The sequence below is a fragment of the Melozone crissalis genome, unplaced genomic scaffold (assembly GCF_028551555.1).
Source record: "Melozone crissalis strain CALT ecotype California unplaced genomic scaffold, PUWL_Pcris_2 ptg000032l_1, whole genome shotgun sequence".
Classification (NCBI taxonomy): Eukaryota; Metazoa; Chordata; class Aves; order Passeriformes; family Passerellidae; genus Melozone; species Melozone crissalis.
The window spans coordinates 1,976,095-1,994,639 of NW_026535810.1; the positions used below are offsets into that span (position 1 = coordinate 1,976,095).

Sequence of the window (18,545 nt, forward strand, 5' to 3'; positions counted from 1 at the left end):
GGCAAACGGGAGACCCCACCGGAGACCCGTACACCGCCCCGCCACATCCCACAGCCCCGAGAGACCCGGGGCTGTATAAAAGGTCCCGAGGGCCAAGAGTATAAAACCGTATCAAAATCCCTGCGCGTGTCCGGAGCGCGGCGTCCCGGGGGGCTCCGGGGGCACCGACACCGGGCAGGCTCACCCGGAGCGGAGAGCTCCGGAAACCCCCGGGGACATGGATCCCGGTCAGGCTCAGCCGGAGCGGAGAGCTCCAGTGATCCCCGGGATCACGGACCGAAGAGCCCCGGTGATCCCCGGGCACGGACCCCCGGAGCGGAGAGATCCGGTGACCCCCGGGATCACGGACCCCGGGCAGGGTCACCCGGAGCGGAGACCCCCGGCATCACGGATCCCCGGACAGGGTTACCGGAGCCCCGGGCAGGGTTACCGGCAGCGCAGAGCTCCGGTGCGGCTCCCGCCGGTGCCCGCGGGGTCAGTGCGAGCTGGTGGAACCGGACCGGGGCTGCGGACGGGCGCGACACCAAGCGCCGGCCGAGCAGCCCGGGAAGGAGCGGGCGGAGCGCGGCGGAGGCGGCGGCGGCGGCGGCGGCGGCTGCGAGTCCGAGCCCCGGCGGGGATCGGGGCCGTCCCCCCGCGGCGGGCGCGGCCCCTCGGTGCCCAGCCCCGGGTGCAGGGCGGCGGCGTGGGCAGAGCGGCTGCGGACCGGGCAGCGCTTGGCCCGGGGGCTGCCGCTGGGCGAGCTGAGCGAGCTGGGCGGCACCGGCGGCGAGGCGGGCACCGGGACGGCGGCGGGCAGGCGGCAGGGACAGGCCGGCAGGTGAGCCCTGAGCAGCTCCATCATGCTCTGCAGCTGCCGGCTGAGGTGGGAGACCTCCCGGCTGAGGTGCGTGATCTGGAAAAAGACACACAGCGGTGAGCAGCGGCCGGGGCCCGCGGGGTTTCTGGGGACGTGCACCCACCTGTGGGCCCCAGCACACCTCCTGGTGGAGCCTGCTGATGTTCTGCTTTATCTGCTCTGCCTCCATCGCCAGGGCTGGGCCGCCGGGGTCAGTCCCTGCTGGGGAGGATGCAGACAGAGGTGGGATGTCCTGCCAACCCCCAGGGCTGGCACTTTGGCCTTGCCCAGCAGGGAAAGTCAACCTGACCATAGGATGTGTTGGAACTCAGTGCATCCCTCCGGGTGTCCAGAGTTGCCAAGGTCCCCGCCGGGGGGCTTGGAGACCTTGGCATGCTGCCCAGAACACCTGGGGATTTGATTTTGACCCTTGGAGCGGGTTACCAACTTTGTATGAGGACATGAAAGTCACACAGGTTTGAATAGTGTAATAACAAGATGATCACAGGATGAAAATGTAGATTTTTGGGATTTTTGGTTATGGGAGTTATGGGGACAAGGTGGAGGAACTTGGGTGTGTCCAGCCTTTCTCCTTCTTCTTGTTCTCCATTTTCTGCAGTGATGTTGGCACTTTGGGAGTAGAGTAGAAGTGCGCTGTCTAACATAGGAGATAGGCATTGGGAATTAAGTGTAAATATGTTATACATAGTTTGTAATATAAAAGGACAACACCGCCTCAGGGGTGGTCAGAGTGCCTGTGGCTGCCCTGCTGAGCAGACCTCGGCTGGGCAGAAAGAAAATTTTATAGATAAGAATTGATAAACAACCTCAAGACCGAAAAGTGAAGAGTCCAGACGTGTTCTTCAGCCACGCAGGCCAAAGCAGAGACATCCTGCACATCTCGGGGCAGCAATTAACAACCAAAACCCGAGAAGGATGGAGTACCCTGCTCAGCTCGACATGGCTAATAGGAAGAGCAGGCCTAGGTTAAGGTCTACCAAGGAAAATGGAAAGGGCAATGGGGGTCAGATTGAGATTGCTAGGAGTAAGGCTGGTATTGGGGTTGTGATAAATAAGATTGGGGAGGATGTTGGTGGTCAAATAGGCTCTTTGATAAACAGTTTTACTCTATCTGCTAGAGGTTGTAGGAGCCCGAGAGGGCCAACAATGTTTGGGCCCTTTCGGCCTTGTATGTAGTTTAGGATTTTGGGCTGATGCAATTGAGATTGGAAGGGCATAGGAGAGGGCTATGATGAGGTTGATTAAGAGAGGGTGGTTAGTCATGGGAGATGATTTGAGCTAAGCTAGGGAGAGGATTTGAAGCTCTGAGTTAAATGAACCTGCCACACTCCTGGCAGTACCTGAGCTGGGGGAGTCCCTTGCTGCGCTCGGTGGCTCCGTGCTGAAGCAGAAGGTTTGTGCCTCTGAAGTGCCTCCGTTGTCTTCAATCCCATCCACGACCCTAGAGCAGGAAGGGGTGAGGGTCGCCCTGTGCCACCCCCTTTGTGCCACCCCTGAGCAGCCCCCTGGCACGGATAACCCACCCGCACATCCCCGCGTACCTGGGGCTGAGGTCGGGCGGGTTGTACGAGTGCAGGGAGGGGATGAGCAGCTTGGCCGGCCTCCTGCCCACACCCGCGCCCCTCTCCCTGTCCCTGCGGCACTGCGGAGAGGGGCTGCGGCTGCCGCGGGCCGGGGCCGGGCAGCTGTGCCGCAGGGCCGACACCGGGCACAGCTCATCGCCCAGCAGGCTGCTCAGGGAGCCACGGCGCACCGAGCTGCTCAGGGCCGGCAGCAGCAGCTTGCGGCGGGAGCTGCTGGCAGGGGGCTGCTGGAAAACCTCGTCGGGCTCCTCATCATCCTCCACGATGGAGGGAAGGGGCTTCTCCGGGGCAGCGCCGCTCTCCGGACGAGGCTGCGGGAGGGGAGGAGGTCAGGAATTGTTGTGTTGTGATTTCAGGGTTTACCCCAGAACCCGTTCCCTCCTCTGATAATTCCCTGACAGGTGTGCCAGTCACCTCTCCTTTCCCCTCCCAGCACTATCTGTCAGTCCTGGAATTCCAGAAGGGTGTTGAGTGATTGGCAGATTCAAAAGATGCCCTCTACGCCTGGGGGGACATTGGGCCATCCAGGTGTCCTTTGTCCCTTGTACCTGGTTCTTGGCTTTCTACCCCTTCTCTGCCCCTCTCCCCGGGGTTAAAGGAACAGCAACCACGGGCTCAGGGAGTTCTGTTGGAGCAGTTGCTGCATTCAGAGGCCTGTGGGCCAGAATAAAGCTCTGCATCCAAATCCTCCATCAGAACCGACTCCTTTCCTTCACCATCGCCTTAAAGCTTCTCTGCCAGTGGTAAACCCAAGGAGCAGACCCTGTTATGGGGGGAAGCTCCATCCCAGCACCACCAGAGCTCCTGCAGGCCTGGACTTGTCTGCATGTGCCCAGCTGCAGCACCCAGCCAGCCAAAAGTGTCTGTGGGGTGAAACACCACAGTGCTGCTATTTGGTTCGGCAGCAGGCCCACACAAGCTCAGGCACATCCCAATGGCTATATTGGCAATATTCCAATAAGGACTGGTCCCACCACAGCCACCCCTGCCCCATCCTCTCCCATGGCCTTGGTGAGGGACGCACCTGTGGCGCCGGCGGCAGCCTCGGGGACCGGGAGTAGCGGCAGAGCCCCTGCAGGGAGAGCAGACAGTGCTGGCCGAGCAGCAGGAGAGAGACCTTGCACAGCCCCTGCACAGCCCCTGCACAGCCTCCTCAGCCTCTCAGTGCCCTCCCTGGGCAGCCAAGCCTTCCCCTGTCACAGACATCTTTAATGGAAAATCCTTTCCTTAGCATTTTTCCTCCTGAGAAGCTGAGCGGCCTCAGGAACAAAATGTAAACAATGGTTATCTGCTGCTGTGGAATGCAACAGGTAGATCTTTGATTGGCCCATGTTGGTTGTTTCTAATTAATGGCCAATCACAGTCAGCTGGCTTGGACAGAGAGTCTGAACCACAAACCTTTATCATTCTTTTCTATTCTATTCTTAGCTAGCCTTCTGATGAAATCCTTTCTTCTATTCTTTTAGTATAGTTTTAATATAATATATATCATAAAATAATAAATCAAGCTTTCTGAAACATGGAGTCAGATCCTCTTCCCTCAACCTGAGATCCCTGTGAGCGCTGCCACATTCCCCAGCCCCACACATAGCTCCAGCCTCCACAGCCCCTCAGCCGCTCTCCTTCCTCTGCTGCTGCCATGGAGCTGCCCAACCTGAGTGTCCTGAGGCAGAGCTGAGGCTGCACCCCAAATCCCAGCCCTGGCTCAGCCACCAGAGCACCAGCTCTGATGGCTGAACTCCCACTAGTGTGGGAGGATGATGCAGCTGCAGAGCCTGGTGCACACCCCTGGCATTCTCCTCTCTTGGTTTGTTTATGCCCCTCCTGTGTTATGGACCTGGTGGGTCTTTCTAGGGCTGTTCGGGACCTCCTGCACCACCTCCATGAGGCTCAGGGGGAAACTGGGTACCAGGGAGACGCTCCAGAGGAGCTCCAAGCCTCTCTCAGCAGACCTGGGGGACGTAAAGTGCAGCAGAGCCATTTCTGCAGCAGAACATCCTCCCCTGGAGCCATCAGCATGATTAACCCACAGCCCCCAGCTGCGTGCTGCACTCCAGGGCGCTTTGCCTTGGCTGTCTATCCAGTTCTCTCCAACCCCATTTCCAGACCTTCCATCTACCTCATCCTCCTGCACTGCAAAGGCTCTCTCTGCCAATTCCCTGGGTTGCACAGAGCCAGGACAGGACATACCTGCGTGCCAGGGTGGCAGAGCTGCAGCCCCTTCCCCAGCCTTGCAACCTGAGTGCACAGACCCCCTTCCAGGACCGTGAGCACAGCAAGGGGCTGAGCAGGGGGACACGCACCCACCTCCGTCTCGCTGCCCTCGCGCAGGTTGAAGGTCAGGTCCTGGTGGATGTCGGCTGTGAACTTGCTGGCGTACTCGGGGTAGAGCTGCAGCACCTCACAGAGCCCCCGCAGGCCGATGTGCTGCAGGTCACAGTAGGTCAGAGCCTTCACGTCCGCGTTGGTCTTGATCACCTGGTCCGTTCTGCACAGGTCGGCTCCAATCAAATCCCCTTTGCCTGCAGGAGGGGCTGGGCTCAGTGACAGGAAAATCCTTTCCTTAGGATTTTTCCTCCTGAGAAGCTGAGAGGCCTCAGGAACAAAATGTAAACAATGGTTATCTGCTGCTGTGGAATGCAACAGGTGCATCTGTGATTGGGCTCATGTGGTTGTTTCTGATTAATGGTCAATCACAGTCAGCTGGCTCGGACAGAGAGTCCAAGCCACAAGCCTTTGTTATCATTCTTTTCTTGGCTAGCCTTCTGACGAAATCCTTTCTTCTATTATTTTAGTATAGTTTTAATATAACATATATAATAAAATAATAAATCAAGCCTCCTGAAACATGGAGTCAGATCCTCTTCCCTCACCCTAAGACCCCTGTGAACACCGTCACACCCTCACCCCTCACCCTGGGGCAGAGCCCGCTCCACCTGCCCTCACCCAGGATGGCCAGCACCACGTTGTCCTTCAGCACCTCCAGGGAGCCCGAGCACACGAAGTAGTTGGCCTGCAAGGCATCGCCCTGGCGCAGCAGGTACTCGCCCGGGGCACAGAAGGAGGTTTTGATGTGCAGGGACAGCGAGCGGAGGCAGCCCCGGCTGGCGGTCTCGAAGATGGGCAGCTGCAGGATGTCCTTGTTGAGGTGCATGGCCACGTCCGCCCGCAGCTCGTCGGGGAAGTCGTGGAGCAGCTGGGGACAGGAGCCAGGCTGTCACTCTGGTTTTTTAACATTTTCTAAGCCTTCTGATGTTAACATTCTTATAGCAAGCTTTCTCACATGCCTTCTGTAAGTAACTCATTGTTTTGCATTCCTTTATAGAAGAAGAAAAAGTTAATAGATTGTTGGTTTGTCCAGTGTCATTGGAGAGGTGGCACTGTCACCCTCCAATCCACTGTGACTCTTGGAAAACTATAAATGTTGGAGTAAAAAAATAAACTTCCTTTCTTTTTCACCTTGAGAACAGCAGTGTGCACTTGTGTTCTTTCGTGTCCTATAGCGACACTGGGGCTGTGGGTATGAGGGGCAGGGAGCAGCTTTCCTGCAGCCCCAGGGGACAGGTTCCCCTCTAGAGTGGGGAATTTCGCTGCTGAGCTGCCCCAGTGACTCAGCAGAGAGGTGGACACTGTGGTAATCAGCTGTTTCTGCTCCATATGCCTGACCCACTCCCCGTGCTGGCAGCAATTTGGCCCAGAACTGGCCCCTCCAGCACCACTCTGAGCTGGCCCTGCCAGTGTAGCAGGCTCCAAGCTTGCTATGGCCCCATGGAGGGTCAAGGCTTAACAATAGGAATTGCTGAGTTATGATGAAATAGCAAAATAAGCTCCTGTCTTCCGCCTTTCAGACCCCAGCTTACATCTGTAACCCCATACGTCACTTTCCCTTAACCCCTGCTATTGGACAAGTTTGGATCCTCTTATACCCTATAAAAAGGGGCTGTTTGAGCCCATTCTGGTTAGAAGAGCCATCACTGGAACCCTTCACAGACCCCTCAGTAAGCTCATTGCTGTGGAACCCCAGGACGTTTTCTTCTCCTCCTTCACATCTGCTTCCCAACTAGCCTGCAAGGCGCCTTAGCAAGCAAAGAGCTGGAATCCTCAGAGAGCTGATAATCACTAAAGAGCTGATATCCAATAAGCTTGCTAAGGTAGCCACGGCTACCTTATGACATGCAAAGGTGATACGGCTGATATCCACTAAACTTGCTAAGGTAGCCACGGCTACGAGCGGCCTGGGTACTCTGCCCCCAGGAAGGATTGAGTTATCCAGCCTGTGCTGCCTGCTCAGGAGCAAGACCAGCCCAGCAGGCAGTTGGGTTTATGCCAGCCCCATTTCTCCCCCATAAGTGCAGGTCGGGGCTGGAGGATGCCGGCCAAACCCCACCAACACCTCCTACCTCATTGGCATCAATGCCGTTGTTCACCGACCAGGTGGTCTGGAAATACTCCAGCATCCTCTGCTTGAGCTGCTGGGGCAGGTGGTGGACGCGGATGAAGTCCTTGAGGTCCTTCATGCGGGTGTGGTAGAGCGAGCGGCGCGAGTACATGCGCTGGATGATGGCCGTGACATTGCCGAACACCACGGCGTGCATCAGCGCTGGGGACAGGAGGGAGGACAGCCTGATTTCTCCTCACAGAGAAAAGCAAGGCACAAAATTCCTCCCAAGAATATTATTCTGGGTTTCACATTCTCTGAACATCAGAGGAAGGAGAAACAATTCTTGTATCATTTGCTGTGTTGTGAGTACAAGCGCTGGATGATGGCCGTGACATTGCCGAACACCACGGCGTGCATCAGCGCTGGGGGCAGGAGGGAGGACAGCCTGATTTGTCCTCACATTTCTCCTCACAGAGAAAAGCAAGGCACAAAATTCCTCCCAAGAATATTATTCTGGGTTTCACATTCTCTGAACATCAGAGGAAGGAGAAACAATTCTTATTGCTTGTTGTATTGCGAGTACATGCGCTGGATGATGGCCGTGACATTGCCGAACACCACGGCGTGCATCAGCGCTGGGAGCAGGAGGGAGGACAGCCTGATTTCTCCTCACATTTCTCCTCACAGAGAAAAGCAAGGCACAAAATTCCTCCCAAGAATATTATTCTGGGTTTCGCATTCTCTGAACCTCAGAGAAAGGGAAAACAATCCTTATCTCATTTGCTGTGCCTGTGTTTGTGCCAAAGTAGAATGCAATGTGGAGATTGTTTACCCACAGTGATGGTGTTTTGTTTCCTTGGCCTGTCAGGGCCAGGTGTGTGTGTGTGTGTGTGTGAGGACTGTCACTGACATTCATGAGTTTTCTGTGCAGTGTGAGCAGAGTTGAGTGCTTGGCAGATTCAGTTTAGATGTAATGTAACATAGTGTAATATAGCATAGAATAATATAGTATAATAAGTCATTAATTAGCTTTCTGATAAGATGGAGTCAGACGCAGCATTCCTTCCCCTTGTCAGAGGGAGGGAATATAGTGTAATATATAGAATATTTATAGTAATTATAAGAGTAATAATTCAGTATAATATAGTGTAATATAGTACAATATAGTGCAATATAGTGTAATATAGTATAATATAGTGAAATATAGTAATAATATAGTGTAATAGAGTAATAGTGTAATATAGTAATGGTGTAATATAATAATATAGTACAGAATAATATAGTATAATAAAGTAATTAATTAGCTTTCTGATAAGACGGAGTCAGAGGCATCATTCCCTCCCCTCTTTGGGGGTGCCTGCAAAACTGTACAGGGCAGGTGTGGGCACAGCACGGGGGAACTGCTCCCCAAACCCAGCCCAGGGCTCTCTCTCACATGGCTCTCTCACAATCCCACCACCTCCCCCAGCGCCCTGCCAGGGATCCAACCCTCTGGCAGCCCCAGGTGAGCGCCCTGCCCAGCCCTGCTGCCCTCCTCACCCCCAATGAGCATGGTGCAGATGGAGAAGATCTTCTCGGTGTCGGTGTTGGCGCAGACATTCCCAAAGCCCACGCTGGTCAGGCTGCTGAGGGTGAAGTAGAGGGAGGCGATGTAGGCGCTGCGGATGGAGGGGCCCCCCACGGAATTGTTGATGTAGGGAGCCTCCAGCCTCTTGCCCAGCTCGTGCAGCCAGCCTGCCAAGCACAGCCCGGGGTTAGCACTGCAGGAACCAGCTGAGAGAGCTGCACCCCTGAATCTGCTGCCCCGTAGCACAGGGGGGATCCCAGTGCCCCGAGCACACCCTGTAGCGGACATCTTTTATGGAAAATCCTTTCCTTAGGATTTTTCCTCCTGAGAAGCTGAGCGGCCTCAGGAACAAAATGTAAACAATGGTTATCTGCTGCTGTGGAATGCAACAGGTGGATCTTTGATTAGCCCATGTTGGACGTTTCTAATTAATGGCCAATCACAGCCCAGCTGACTCGGACACAGAGCCAAGCCACAAACCTTTCTTTTCATTCTTTCTTATTCTATTCTTAGCTAGCCTTCTGATGAAACCTTTTCTTCTATTCTTTTAGTATAGTTTTAATGCAATATATATCATAAAATAATAAATCAAGCCTTCTGAAACATGGAGTCAGATCCTCATCTCTTCCCTCATCCAAGAACCCCTGTGAACGCCATCACAACACCCCTTGCCCAGCTCCTGCAGCCAGCATGCCAAGCACAGCCCAGGGTTAGCACTTGCAGGAACCAGCTGAGAGGGCTGCACCCCTGGATCTGCTGCCTCACAGCACAGGGAGGATCCCAATGCCCCAAGAACGCCTCTTGCCCAGCTCGTGCAGCCAGCCTGCCAAGCACAGCCCAGGGTTAGCACTTGCAGGAGTGCTGCACCCCTGGATCCTCTGCCCCACAGCACAGGGGGGATCCCAGTGCCCCGAGCTGCCCCCAGCCCTCACTCACCGATGTCCCAGGTGTGCGGGTCGTTGCTCTCCAGCTCCTGGCGGCCGATGACGTACCAGATGCAGGCCATCCAGTGGGCCAGCAGGGCAAACATGGACATGAGCAGCGTGAGCACCATGGCGCTGTACTGCGAGTAGCGGTCCAGCTTCTGCAGCAGCCGCAGCAGCCGCAGCAGCCGCACCGTCTTCAGCAGGTGAACCAGCGAGGTCTGGGGGGCAGGCAGGGAGGGGAACCGGGGGTAGCTGCAGGCAGGGAGGAAAAGGGACCCCAGCACCACCCTTTGTGGCCCCCACAGCTGCCAGGAGGGTGATGGGGAGCAGGGCAAGGCAGAGGCAGCTCATCCCCAGCCAGCCTTGCAGCACCGTGCCCAACACACAGCAGGCAGACAGGGTCGTGTGTTGCGGTGTGATGTCGTGGTTTGCCTCAGATACCCCGGGTCCCTCCCCTGATAATTCCCTGCCAGGTGTGTCAGCCACCTCTCCTTTCCCCTGCCAGCACTGTCTGTCAGTCCTGCCATTCCAGAAGGGAATGTTGAGTGATTGGCAGATTCAAAGGATGCTCTCTACCCCTGGGGGGACATTGGGCCATCCAGGTGTCTTTTGTCCCTTGAGACCTCCTCTCCTGTACCTGCTTGGTGGCTCCCTACCCCTTCCCTGCCCCTCTCCCCGGGGTTAAAAGGAACAGCAACCACAGGACAGGGAGTTCTGTTGGAGCTGTTGCTGGATTCAGAAGCCTGTGAGTGAGGAATAAAGCTCTGGATCCAAACCCTCAATCAGAACAACTCCTTTTCCTTCATCATCACCTTAAAGCTTCTCCAGCAAAGGTAAACATGAGCTCCTGCAAGCCTGGACTTGCCTCCAAGTGCCCAGCTGCAGCACCCAGCTAGCCAAAGGTGTCTCTGAGGTGAAATCAGCACATTGCCGCTATTTGGTTCAGCAGCAAGGGCCAGACAAGCCCAAGCGCGTCCTGTCTGGCCATATTGGTAATTATTCCAATAGTCGTGGCTTGTCAGGGCACCGAGTATCCCCAGGAGATGTGGATGCTGGAGAGGGGCAGGGAGGAGGGCAGCAGCTTTGCTGTCGAGGGCTGTGTTTGTGCCAGCAGCACTCACCACGGTCACATTGAAGATGTAGAGCAGATCGAAGGGCAGAGCAGCAATCAGATCCACGAAGAACCAGGTGGCCACGTAGTGGATGCAGATGGAGCGAGGGTCGTACACAACCTGGCCCGACTGGCTGACGTACGTTGTCCGGAAGTTGAGGATGATATCTGCCCCAGGAGAGCAGGAGCAGCCCTCACCACCCCTCCTGTGGCTGGCAGAGCTGAGCCAGCATCCACTGGTGTCACTTCTGGTGTGCCCAGGACCAACAGCAGGGGCAGAGCAACCCCATCTCCCCTCTTGTTCCAGATTGCAAGGCAAGATGTGTTTTATTACCATCTGTATGACAGCTGTCTTTTGTCAAGTGGGCAGTTTGCCTTATCTCTCTCTCAGTGATCACAATCACTCCTCCCTCCTGGGAGACACCTGCTGATAACAGCTATTGAATGTCACTGCATGGCTGATAAGAACTACAGCATCCCACTGGGAGATGTGAGCCCAGAGGGAGGAGCCAAGCATTCCTGCCTGGATATAATCTGGAGATTCTGGAACACCAGCACAGCTTCTCCACTGGATTCCCCAGAGGAACAGCAGCTGCCTCTGGATCTTCAGAGGAAGAGATTGCACCTTTCTCCAGGATCCCTGCTCCAGCAGAACCACCCCTGACACTGCAGGAGGGCTGAGCCACAATTCCAATGGGACTGCTGCCAACAGCCTGACCCACAGGGTGTCAGGTTGGGTTCTGACTCTGGCAGTGCTGTTTTAGTTCACTGCATTGTTTATTTTATCCTTTTGTTTTCTTCCCTATTAAAGAACTGTTATTTCCTACTGCCATATTTTTGCCTGAGCGCCCCTTAATTTAAAATTTATAGCAATTTGGAGGGGGCGATTCATTTTCAAAAAAATTCATTTTCTCCATTTCAGGGGATGCTTCTGCCTTCCTTAGCCTGTCTTTCCAAACCAAGACACCTCTCCATCACCCCTGATCCCTGCCCCACCTGTCCTGTAGCCCAGATCAGTGCTCAGACCTACCGAGGATGAAGAGCATCTCCACGGCGATGTCGCTGACAATGGTGCTGCGAGCAGCTGACAGACTGTCCTCTGTGCCCGTGAAGCAGACGTTGTAGGGGACAGTGATAGCCACGTAGAAGGTGGCCAGCAGGATCAGCCAGTCCCAGAGAGCCTTGAAGATGCTGTAGTGGAGCAGGATGAAGCGGGATTTCTGCACCGAGGCCACCTTGTACTCGGGGACGGACGGCTTGTTCTCAAACACGTTCTGCAGTGGCAAACGTGGGCAGGGACAGGGGTCATCCCACACAAGGGGTGAAGCCCACCACAGCCACCCCTTCCCCTGAGTCCTGCCAGCCAGCTGGCACCCCCTGATGCCAGGATGATGACGCCCTTTTCCTGCACTGTGGGATGGGCACAGAACGCCTGATTACAGCACATCAATTAATGTAATGTCATTGCTATTAACAGTGACCCCCTGTCAATGCCAGCTGCTGCCTGGAACCATCTCAGGTGCCAATTCACATGCCAGGGCAGAGGTGAGGGCAGAGCCAGGGCCATCCCACCCAAATCCCCAAAATTCAAGACTGGTGCACCGCTATCCTTTTCCTGCTCATCAGCTGACCCTCTCTCTGGCCCCACAAGTGCAGGTGGTGCCCTATACTGGGCACAGCAGCTGTGCAAAGGGGCTGGCACAGGGCTGTGCCCCATCTGGCAGCTGCACAGCTCTGGCACCCTGGTAACAGCACTCCCCAGAGCCAGTGTGGCTGTGCTCAGAGCCAGCACTGGGGTTTCCTGACAGTGAATACATGAGGAGAGGCACAGCTCTGCCAGGGCTGCCAGCTCTGCTGTCTCAACAAGCAGCTCTGGGCACCCACTGGGTTCTCCTTCTGCCAAGCAAACACAAGTGCAGCCTGGGTACAGCGTGGCTGCCAGAACTGGGGGGAATTTCAGTGCTTGGCAGGCCGGGCAGAGACGTGCATGGGAACAGCATCCCAGTGAGGCTGGGCTCTGCTCTCAGGAGAGCTGCTGCACTGCCAGCTCACCATACCCCCAGAATGGGAGGCGCTGGGGGTCCTCAGGTCCTTACATGGTTGATTTTCATCTCTCCACGGTCCCTGCGGGCAAACTGGCTGCTGAGCTGGTGCAGCATGGTCCGGCCCTGCCTCCGTGCAGCCCTCAGGTGAGAGCTGCCAGGCTTCTTGCTCCTCTGCTTCTCAGTCATCTGCTTCTCTGCAGTGAACAAGGCATGCTGAGTCAGTGCTGTTCCCCACCAGGGAACAGGGAGCCCCTTTGCCACATGCCCACTCCACACTCTGCTTCCATTCTACAGCCACAGCTCACCCTCCTTCTTGTCACCAGGGCAGCTCCTGCCTCGGCTCTCTGTGATGTCCTTGAAGGAGAAGAGGAAGAGCACCACCTCTCCCTTTTCGTTCTTGATGGGCATGATGTCCAGCAGGCACCAGAAGGCAGCTCCTGGGTGCAGGAGAGAGTTGGTGAGGGCAGGGGCAGCTCCCTCACTGCTCAGCAGCTTCCCCCAGGCCAGGTGGTCCAGATTGCAAGGCAAGATGTGTTCTATTGCCTGCTGTATGACAGCTGTCTTTTGTCAAGTGGGCAGTTTGCCTTATCTCTCTCTCAGTGATCACAATCACTCCTCCCTCCTGGGAGACACCTGCTGATAACAGCTATTGAATGTCACTGCATGGCTGATAAGAACTACAGCATCCCACTGGGAGATGTGAGCCCAGAGGGAGGAGCCAAGCATTCCTGCCTGGACATAATCTGGAGATTCTGGAACACCAGCAGAGCTTCTGCACTGGATTCCCCAGAGCAGCAGCTGCGTCTTCTTCCCCTGGATCTTCAGAGGAAGAGATTAAGAGATTGCACCTTTCTCCAGGATCCCTGCTCCAGCAGAACCACTGCAGGAGGGCTGCAGCCACAATTCCAATGGGACTGCTGCCAACAGCCTGACCCACAGGGTGTCAGGTTGGGTTCCGACTCGGGCAGTGTTGGTTTAGTTCACTGCATTGTTTATTTTATCCTTTTATTTTCTTCCCTATTAAAGAACTGTTATTTCCTGCTCCCATATTTTTTGCCTGAGAGCCCTTAACTTAAAATTTACAGCAAATCAGAGGAGTGGGGAGGGTTCACATTCTCCATTTCAGGGGAGGCTCCTGCCTTCCTCAGCACACTCCTGTCTTTCCAAACCAAGACAGTGCAAGATCACAACAGAGCCAAATCCCATCTGGAGCTGTGGCCCGGTACCCAGCCCCACGTGCCACTCACCGCTCTTTTTGTAGAAGCAGACCTCTGTCTGGTACTCCTGCCTGCTGTCCAGGGCCTTCTCGATGCCCTGCAGGGCGGGCTCGCTGGTGTCAGCCCCGCAGAGGAAGCGGCAGCTGCAGTTCTTCTGCATGACCTCGGTGCGCGCGAAGCCGGTGAGGTCGCAGAAGCCATCGGAGCAGTACACGATGGGGAAGCCACAGCGGCCCTGAGCGTTGGCCAGGATGAAGTTGCTGTCTGAAAGGAGACACAGCTGCCCCCGAGGCCTTGGGGCCACCTCAGGGGGCACAAACAGCAGCACAGCACTCCCAGCCCCGCTCTGGGAGGTGAAGCCAGAGCTCCATGTGGCTGCTGGTTGTCCCCAGCTGCTCCCAGAGCTTGTTCACCCCCTGTCCAGCCCAGCAGGACCCCAGCCCCGTGCGGTGGAAGGGGAAGGAGGCTGGATCTGTCTCTGGCCCCCATCACCCACGCGAGGCAGCTCACGCCTCCCCCTCACCATCTGCCACTCTGCCAGGGCTCAGGGAGCTTAGTGGGAACAGCAGCTCCCAGCTGGGCGTGCCCAGCCCAGGGGTGCCCAGTTGTGGTGCTGAGATCCCCAGAGGTGTGGGGTGCTGAGAAACCAGCTCAGAGTGTGGGAGAAAAGCCATCAAGGGGCAGCACCAGGGATGAACTGCAGCATCCTCATCCTCTCAGCAGCACAGAGCCTCCCCAGCATCCCAGCCCTGGTGGTGGGAGGTGGCACCAGCCACAGCAAAGTGCTGCCAGCCCCATGCCCTGCCCAGTCACAGAGGAGCTGTTCTGCCCCACAGCCCTGGCCCACAGTGCCAGCAGGACAGCTCATGTTAGCAGGGTGCCAAGGGAGTGGGTGTGCAGCTGGCATGGACTGTGGTGGAACCAGGGGCAGATCAGGGTATTTCCAGCCCCAAATTGGTCTCTGGTGCTGCCCAGCACAGAACCTTTGCATCACACAGCCAGGATCAGGTGGATGTGCTCTGCCCCTTTCGCAGAAGAAAGGAGCCCACGGTGATGCCAGCACCTGCACAGCACAGGCAGAGTGGTGCCAGGGCCAGGCAAGGGCAGCAAGAGGCTGTGGGAGGGAGGGGAGGCATCCCCAGGCAGCCCTGCCTTTGGAGGTGCCGTGGGGCCACCGCAGCACAGCTCAGCCCAGGATTAGCTGGGAGAAGCAAAAATAGCCTGAAGCTGTGACTAAGGCCAGATTTTGGCTCTGGGAAGCCGGGATTATGGTGATATCCAGGATGTGTTATTAGAACAGAAAACAAGGGTTTGCATTTGGGAGTGGCTGGCTGAGCTGGAGGATGTGGCCCTGGCAGGCTGGCAGACCCCGGACATGGTGGGCACTGTGCCTGGTTGGGTGCCTCAGGGCCCAGAGCTGCAGCTGCCTGGGACAGACAGGGTTAACTCCCCACAGAGTATCAGTGCCCTAAACCCCTCTCCATGGCAGATAAAGCCGATAAGAGGCACATCAAAGCCACAAAGCCCCACACTGTTTAAAAGTGCCCGGCAGAGGTGGTTGGGCAGCTTTGGACAGGAGACTGCCAGGGCACTGCAGGCAATGCCAGGCTCTCTGGGGCAAATTCCCAAGGTTTTGGTCCTGGTGTTGCAGGCAGCTTCCCTTGGAGAGCCTGATCCATGAGCTCTGCCCCTCTGGAGAGACAGTGGGGTCAGCACCAGGAGGCACATGTGGCTCTGCCCTGTCCCCTCCAGGCACAGCTCAGTCAGAGTCAGGGAACAGAGATTTCACACACATTGCAGCCCCAAGGGTAACATCCCAAATTTCAGCTTCCCTGGGTAAATGACCCCCTGTGTCACTCCAGGCTCGGAGGTATCTCAGCATGGCAGCAAACACATGCTCAGGGTGCTCTGAGTGCCTCCACAGTGCCCTGCGAGGTAGCTGCAGGCTCCCAGTGCCATCTCCATGCCAGTCGCTCCCAGCAAGGGAGGAGATGCTCAGCCTGGCAGGCAGCTGGCCCGGGACACCCCTGCTGCAGGTGCTTTTGGAGGAAAGCTGAGATCAGTCATGAACACGGCCCATCCCTGGGCGGCTTCATGGTGCCAGCAGTGCTGGTGGCATGTAGCACCGGGTATCACCCATCCCTGCTTCAACCCATCCCGGCTTCAACCCATCCCGGCTTCAACCCATCCCAGCTTCGACCCATCCCCGCTTCAACCCATCCCTGCTTCAATCCATCCCCGCTTCAATCCATCCCGGCTTCAACCCATCCTGTCTTCAACCCATCCCGGCTACAATCCATCCCAGCTTCAGCCCACCCCAGCTTCAACCCATCCCTGCTTCAACCCATCCCTGCTTCAACCCATCCTGGCTTCAACCCATCCCGGCTTCAACCCATCCCAGCTTCGACCCATCCCCGCTTCGACCCATCCCTGCTTCAATCCATCCCCGCTTCAATCCATCCCGGCTTCAACCCATCCTGTCTTCAACCCATCTCGGCTTCAATCCATCCCAGCTTCAGCCCATCCCGGCCTGGCACATGGACACCGAGAGCAGCTCAGCGCCCGGGGACACCGGCACCGCCCAGGCACGGGATGAGGGCCTGGGGATCCCGGGTCAGGGATCTGGGGGATGGATCCCTGGGTCATCCCGGGCGTGTTGGGACCGACCGTTCCCTCTCCGGTGCTCCCGCAGGCACCGGGATCTGTCCCTGGTGCTGAGCGGCACCGGGGGCGGCCCTGGACACGGGCACGGGAGTACCGGAGCACCGAGCCCAGTACAGGACGGTCCCGTACAGCGCATGGGTGGCCGAGCACCGGGTCAGCGGTGCCGGGCGCTCCCCGTCCCGTTCCCGTCTCCTGCCGGGCACCGGTTTCCCCCACCCGGTTCCCCCACGGCCCCTCCCCGGTCCCGTCGCAGCCCTACGTGTGCCATCGAAGCGGGTGGCGATGGTGTCCAGGAAGGTGTTCTGCGGCGCCAGCAGCCCCTTCATCACCGGCATCGTCCCGCCCCACCGGCCGGCCCGGCCCGCCCCACCGGCCGGGCTGCCTCCGCCGCCCCCGGGCCCTCCGCAGCACCGCGGGCTGATCCCGGCCCGCCCGGGGCTCCCGCCCCGCCCCCGCCCCGCCCCGCCACCGGGAGGGGCCTCGGCACCATCGGGCACCCGCGGGCACGGCGGGCTGGCCCGGGGGGGCTCGGGTTGGTGGCACCGGGAGCCGCCCGGTCACGGGAGCAGCTCAACCCCCGTCCTGTCGGGTGCGCGGGGGCTGCAGAAGGAGCGGGGGGAGCCGCACCTCGGGTGAACTCAGTCCTGGCACCGCACACGGGCACACACCGGGGCAGCGCCGCGGATAACTCTTCATGAGCCCAGTCCCAGCCCCGCGGAGGAAGGAACTCGCTCCGGCACCGAGCTGTGCCCGCACAGAGCTGCCCTCACACCGAGCTGTGCCCGCACCGAGCTGTCCCTGCACCGAGCTTTCCCCGCACCGAGCTGTGCCCGCACCGAGCTGTGCCCTCACACCGAGCTGTGCCCACCCGACCCTCCCCAGAGACACAGCAGAGCCGGCTGACATCAGGCTACCATTTATTGTAAAAGGCCGCGGTGCCCGCGGTGCCCTGAGCAGGCTGGGCCAGGGCCAGGGCAGGGAGGAGGTATCTAAAAGTGCTATTTACACCGAGCTCGGCTGTGTGTGCCCGCAGCACGTCCTGCCAGGGACCCCCTCTGTGTGTCCCGCTGCCCCCATCCCGTTCAGTAAAAGCTCCTTGCAGCCCCCTGGCTGGCACTCAGGTCCTTCCCTGAGTGTCCCTGACACTCCCTGGGGCTCTCAGGGCTGGTGGCAGCGCCCCGTGGCACCGCTGTGGGCTGGGCGACCGTCCCCGCAGGGCAGCCCGACGCATCGGGGCAGGCGGTGCCCGAGGGCTGCCCGCGCTTGCCCATGGTGAGGATGCCCGCGGCGTGGTTGCCGGAGCCGTGGAGCAGGCGGTAGAGGCGGCTCTGGAAAGCCAGGGGGACGCTCTTCCTCTTGCCCAGCGTGAGGATGCCGGCGGCGTGGTTGCCCATGCCGTGCAGCAGGTCGTAGACGCGGCAGGAGCAGGTTTTCTGCCGGCAGCAGTGGGGCAGGTTCTGCCGGGCAGCGGCCAGGGAGCAGAGGAGCAGCAGCAGCAGGAGGCAGGCAGCTCGCTGGGGCTGCCAGAGAACGGGCAGCGTTAGGGCAGTGACAGTGACAGGGCAGGGATGGGGACTGCCCGAGCCACGACTGTCCCCTCTCTGCGGTGTCCAACTGCCCCCTGCCCTCCTGGCTCAGCCCCACACCCGAGGTGCACCTGGAGCCTCGCCCTTCTCTGCCCTGCTCCTCACCTGTGTCCCAGCCAGATGTGGGTGTGCTCACCCTTCACTGCCCTGCACCTCACCTGTGTCCCAGCCAGATGTGGGTGTGCTCACCCTTCACTGCCCTGCACCTCACCTGTGTCCCAGCCAGATGTGGGTGTGCTCACCCTTCACTGCCCTGCACCTCACCTGTGTCCCAGCCAGATGTGGGTGCGCTCACCACACCCCTGCCCTGCACCTCACCTGTGTCCCAGCCAGATGTGGATCCTCACTGCATCCCTGCCCTGCACCTCACCTGTGTCCCAGCCAGATGTCAGTGTCCTCACCCCACCCCAGCCCTGCTCCATCACACAAACTTCCTCCTCTCGCTGCCCAGTGCTACAGGACAAGCCCTGCAAGCACCCATGCTGCAGGAATTGCATGCCCAGCTCCCTCCCAAGCATTCCCCCCATCAGTCAGGGATTCCCAGGGATTTGCTGCACACTCGGAGCTTCCCAAGAAACCAGCCAGTCCCTCCCACACCCCCAGCCC

At 58.0% G+C, this 18,545-nt stretch overlaps 2 protein-coding genes across 2 annotated transcripts; both read right to left on the reverse strand.

Annotated features, from left to right (window-relative positions):
* Positions 1-475: 475 nt before the first annotated feature.
* On the reverse strand, positions 476-16,690 carry KCNH4 (potassium voltage-gated channel subfamily H member 4). Its single transcript, XM_054281458.1, has 16 exons — positions 16,613-16,690; positions 13,720-13,953; positions 12,778-12,909; positions 12,524-12,666; positions 11,458-11,701; positions 10,438-10,595; positions 9,327-9,534; positions 8,363-8,557; positions 6,843-7,042; positions 5,389-5,638; positions 4,750-4,964; positions 3,467-3,514; positions 2,401-2,753; positions 2,200-2,300; positions 981-1,060; positions 476-895 (listed from the first exon to the last, which is right to left on the reverse strand). Exons 1-16 carry the CDS (start codon positions 16,686-16,688, stop codon positions 476-478), a joined length of 3,057 nt encoding a protein of 1,018 aa, XP_054137433.1. The 5' UTR covers positions 16,689-16,690.
* A 563-nt stretch (positions 16,691-17,253) lies between these two features.
* Positions 17,254-17,984, reverse strand: HCRT (hypocretin neuropeptide precursor). The gene has a single exon (XM_054281519.1). The coding sequence runs from the start codon at positions 17,745-17,747 to the stop codon at positions 17,436-17,438; it is 312 nt and encodes a 103-aa protein (XP_054137494.1). The 5' UTR covers positions 17,748-17,984; the 3' UTR covers positions 17,254-17,435.
* Positions 17,985-18,545: the final 561 nt, after the last annotated feature.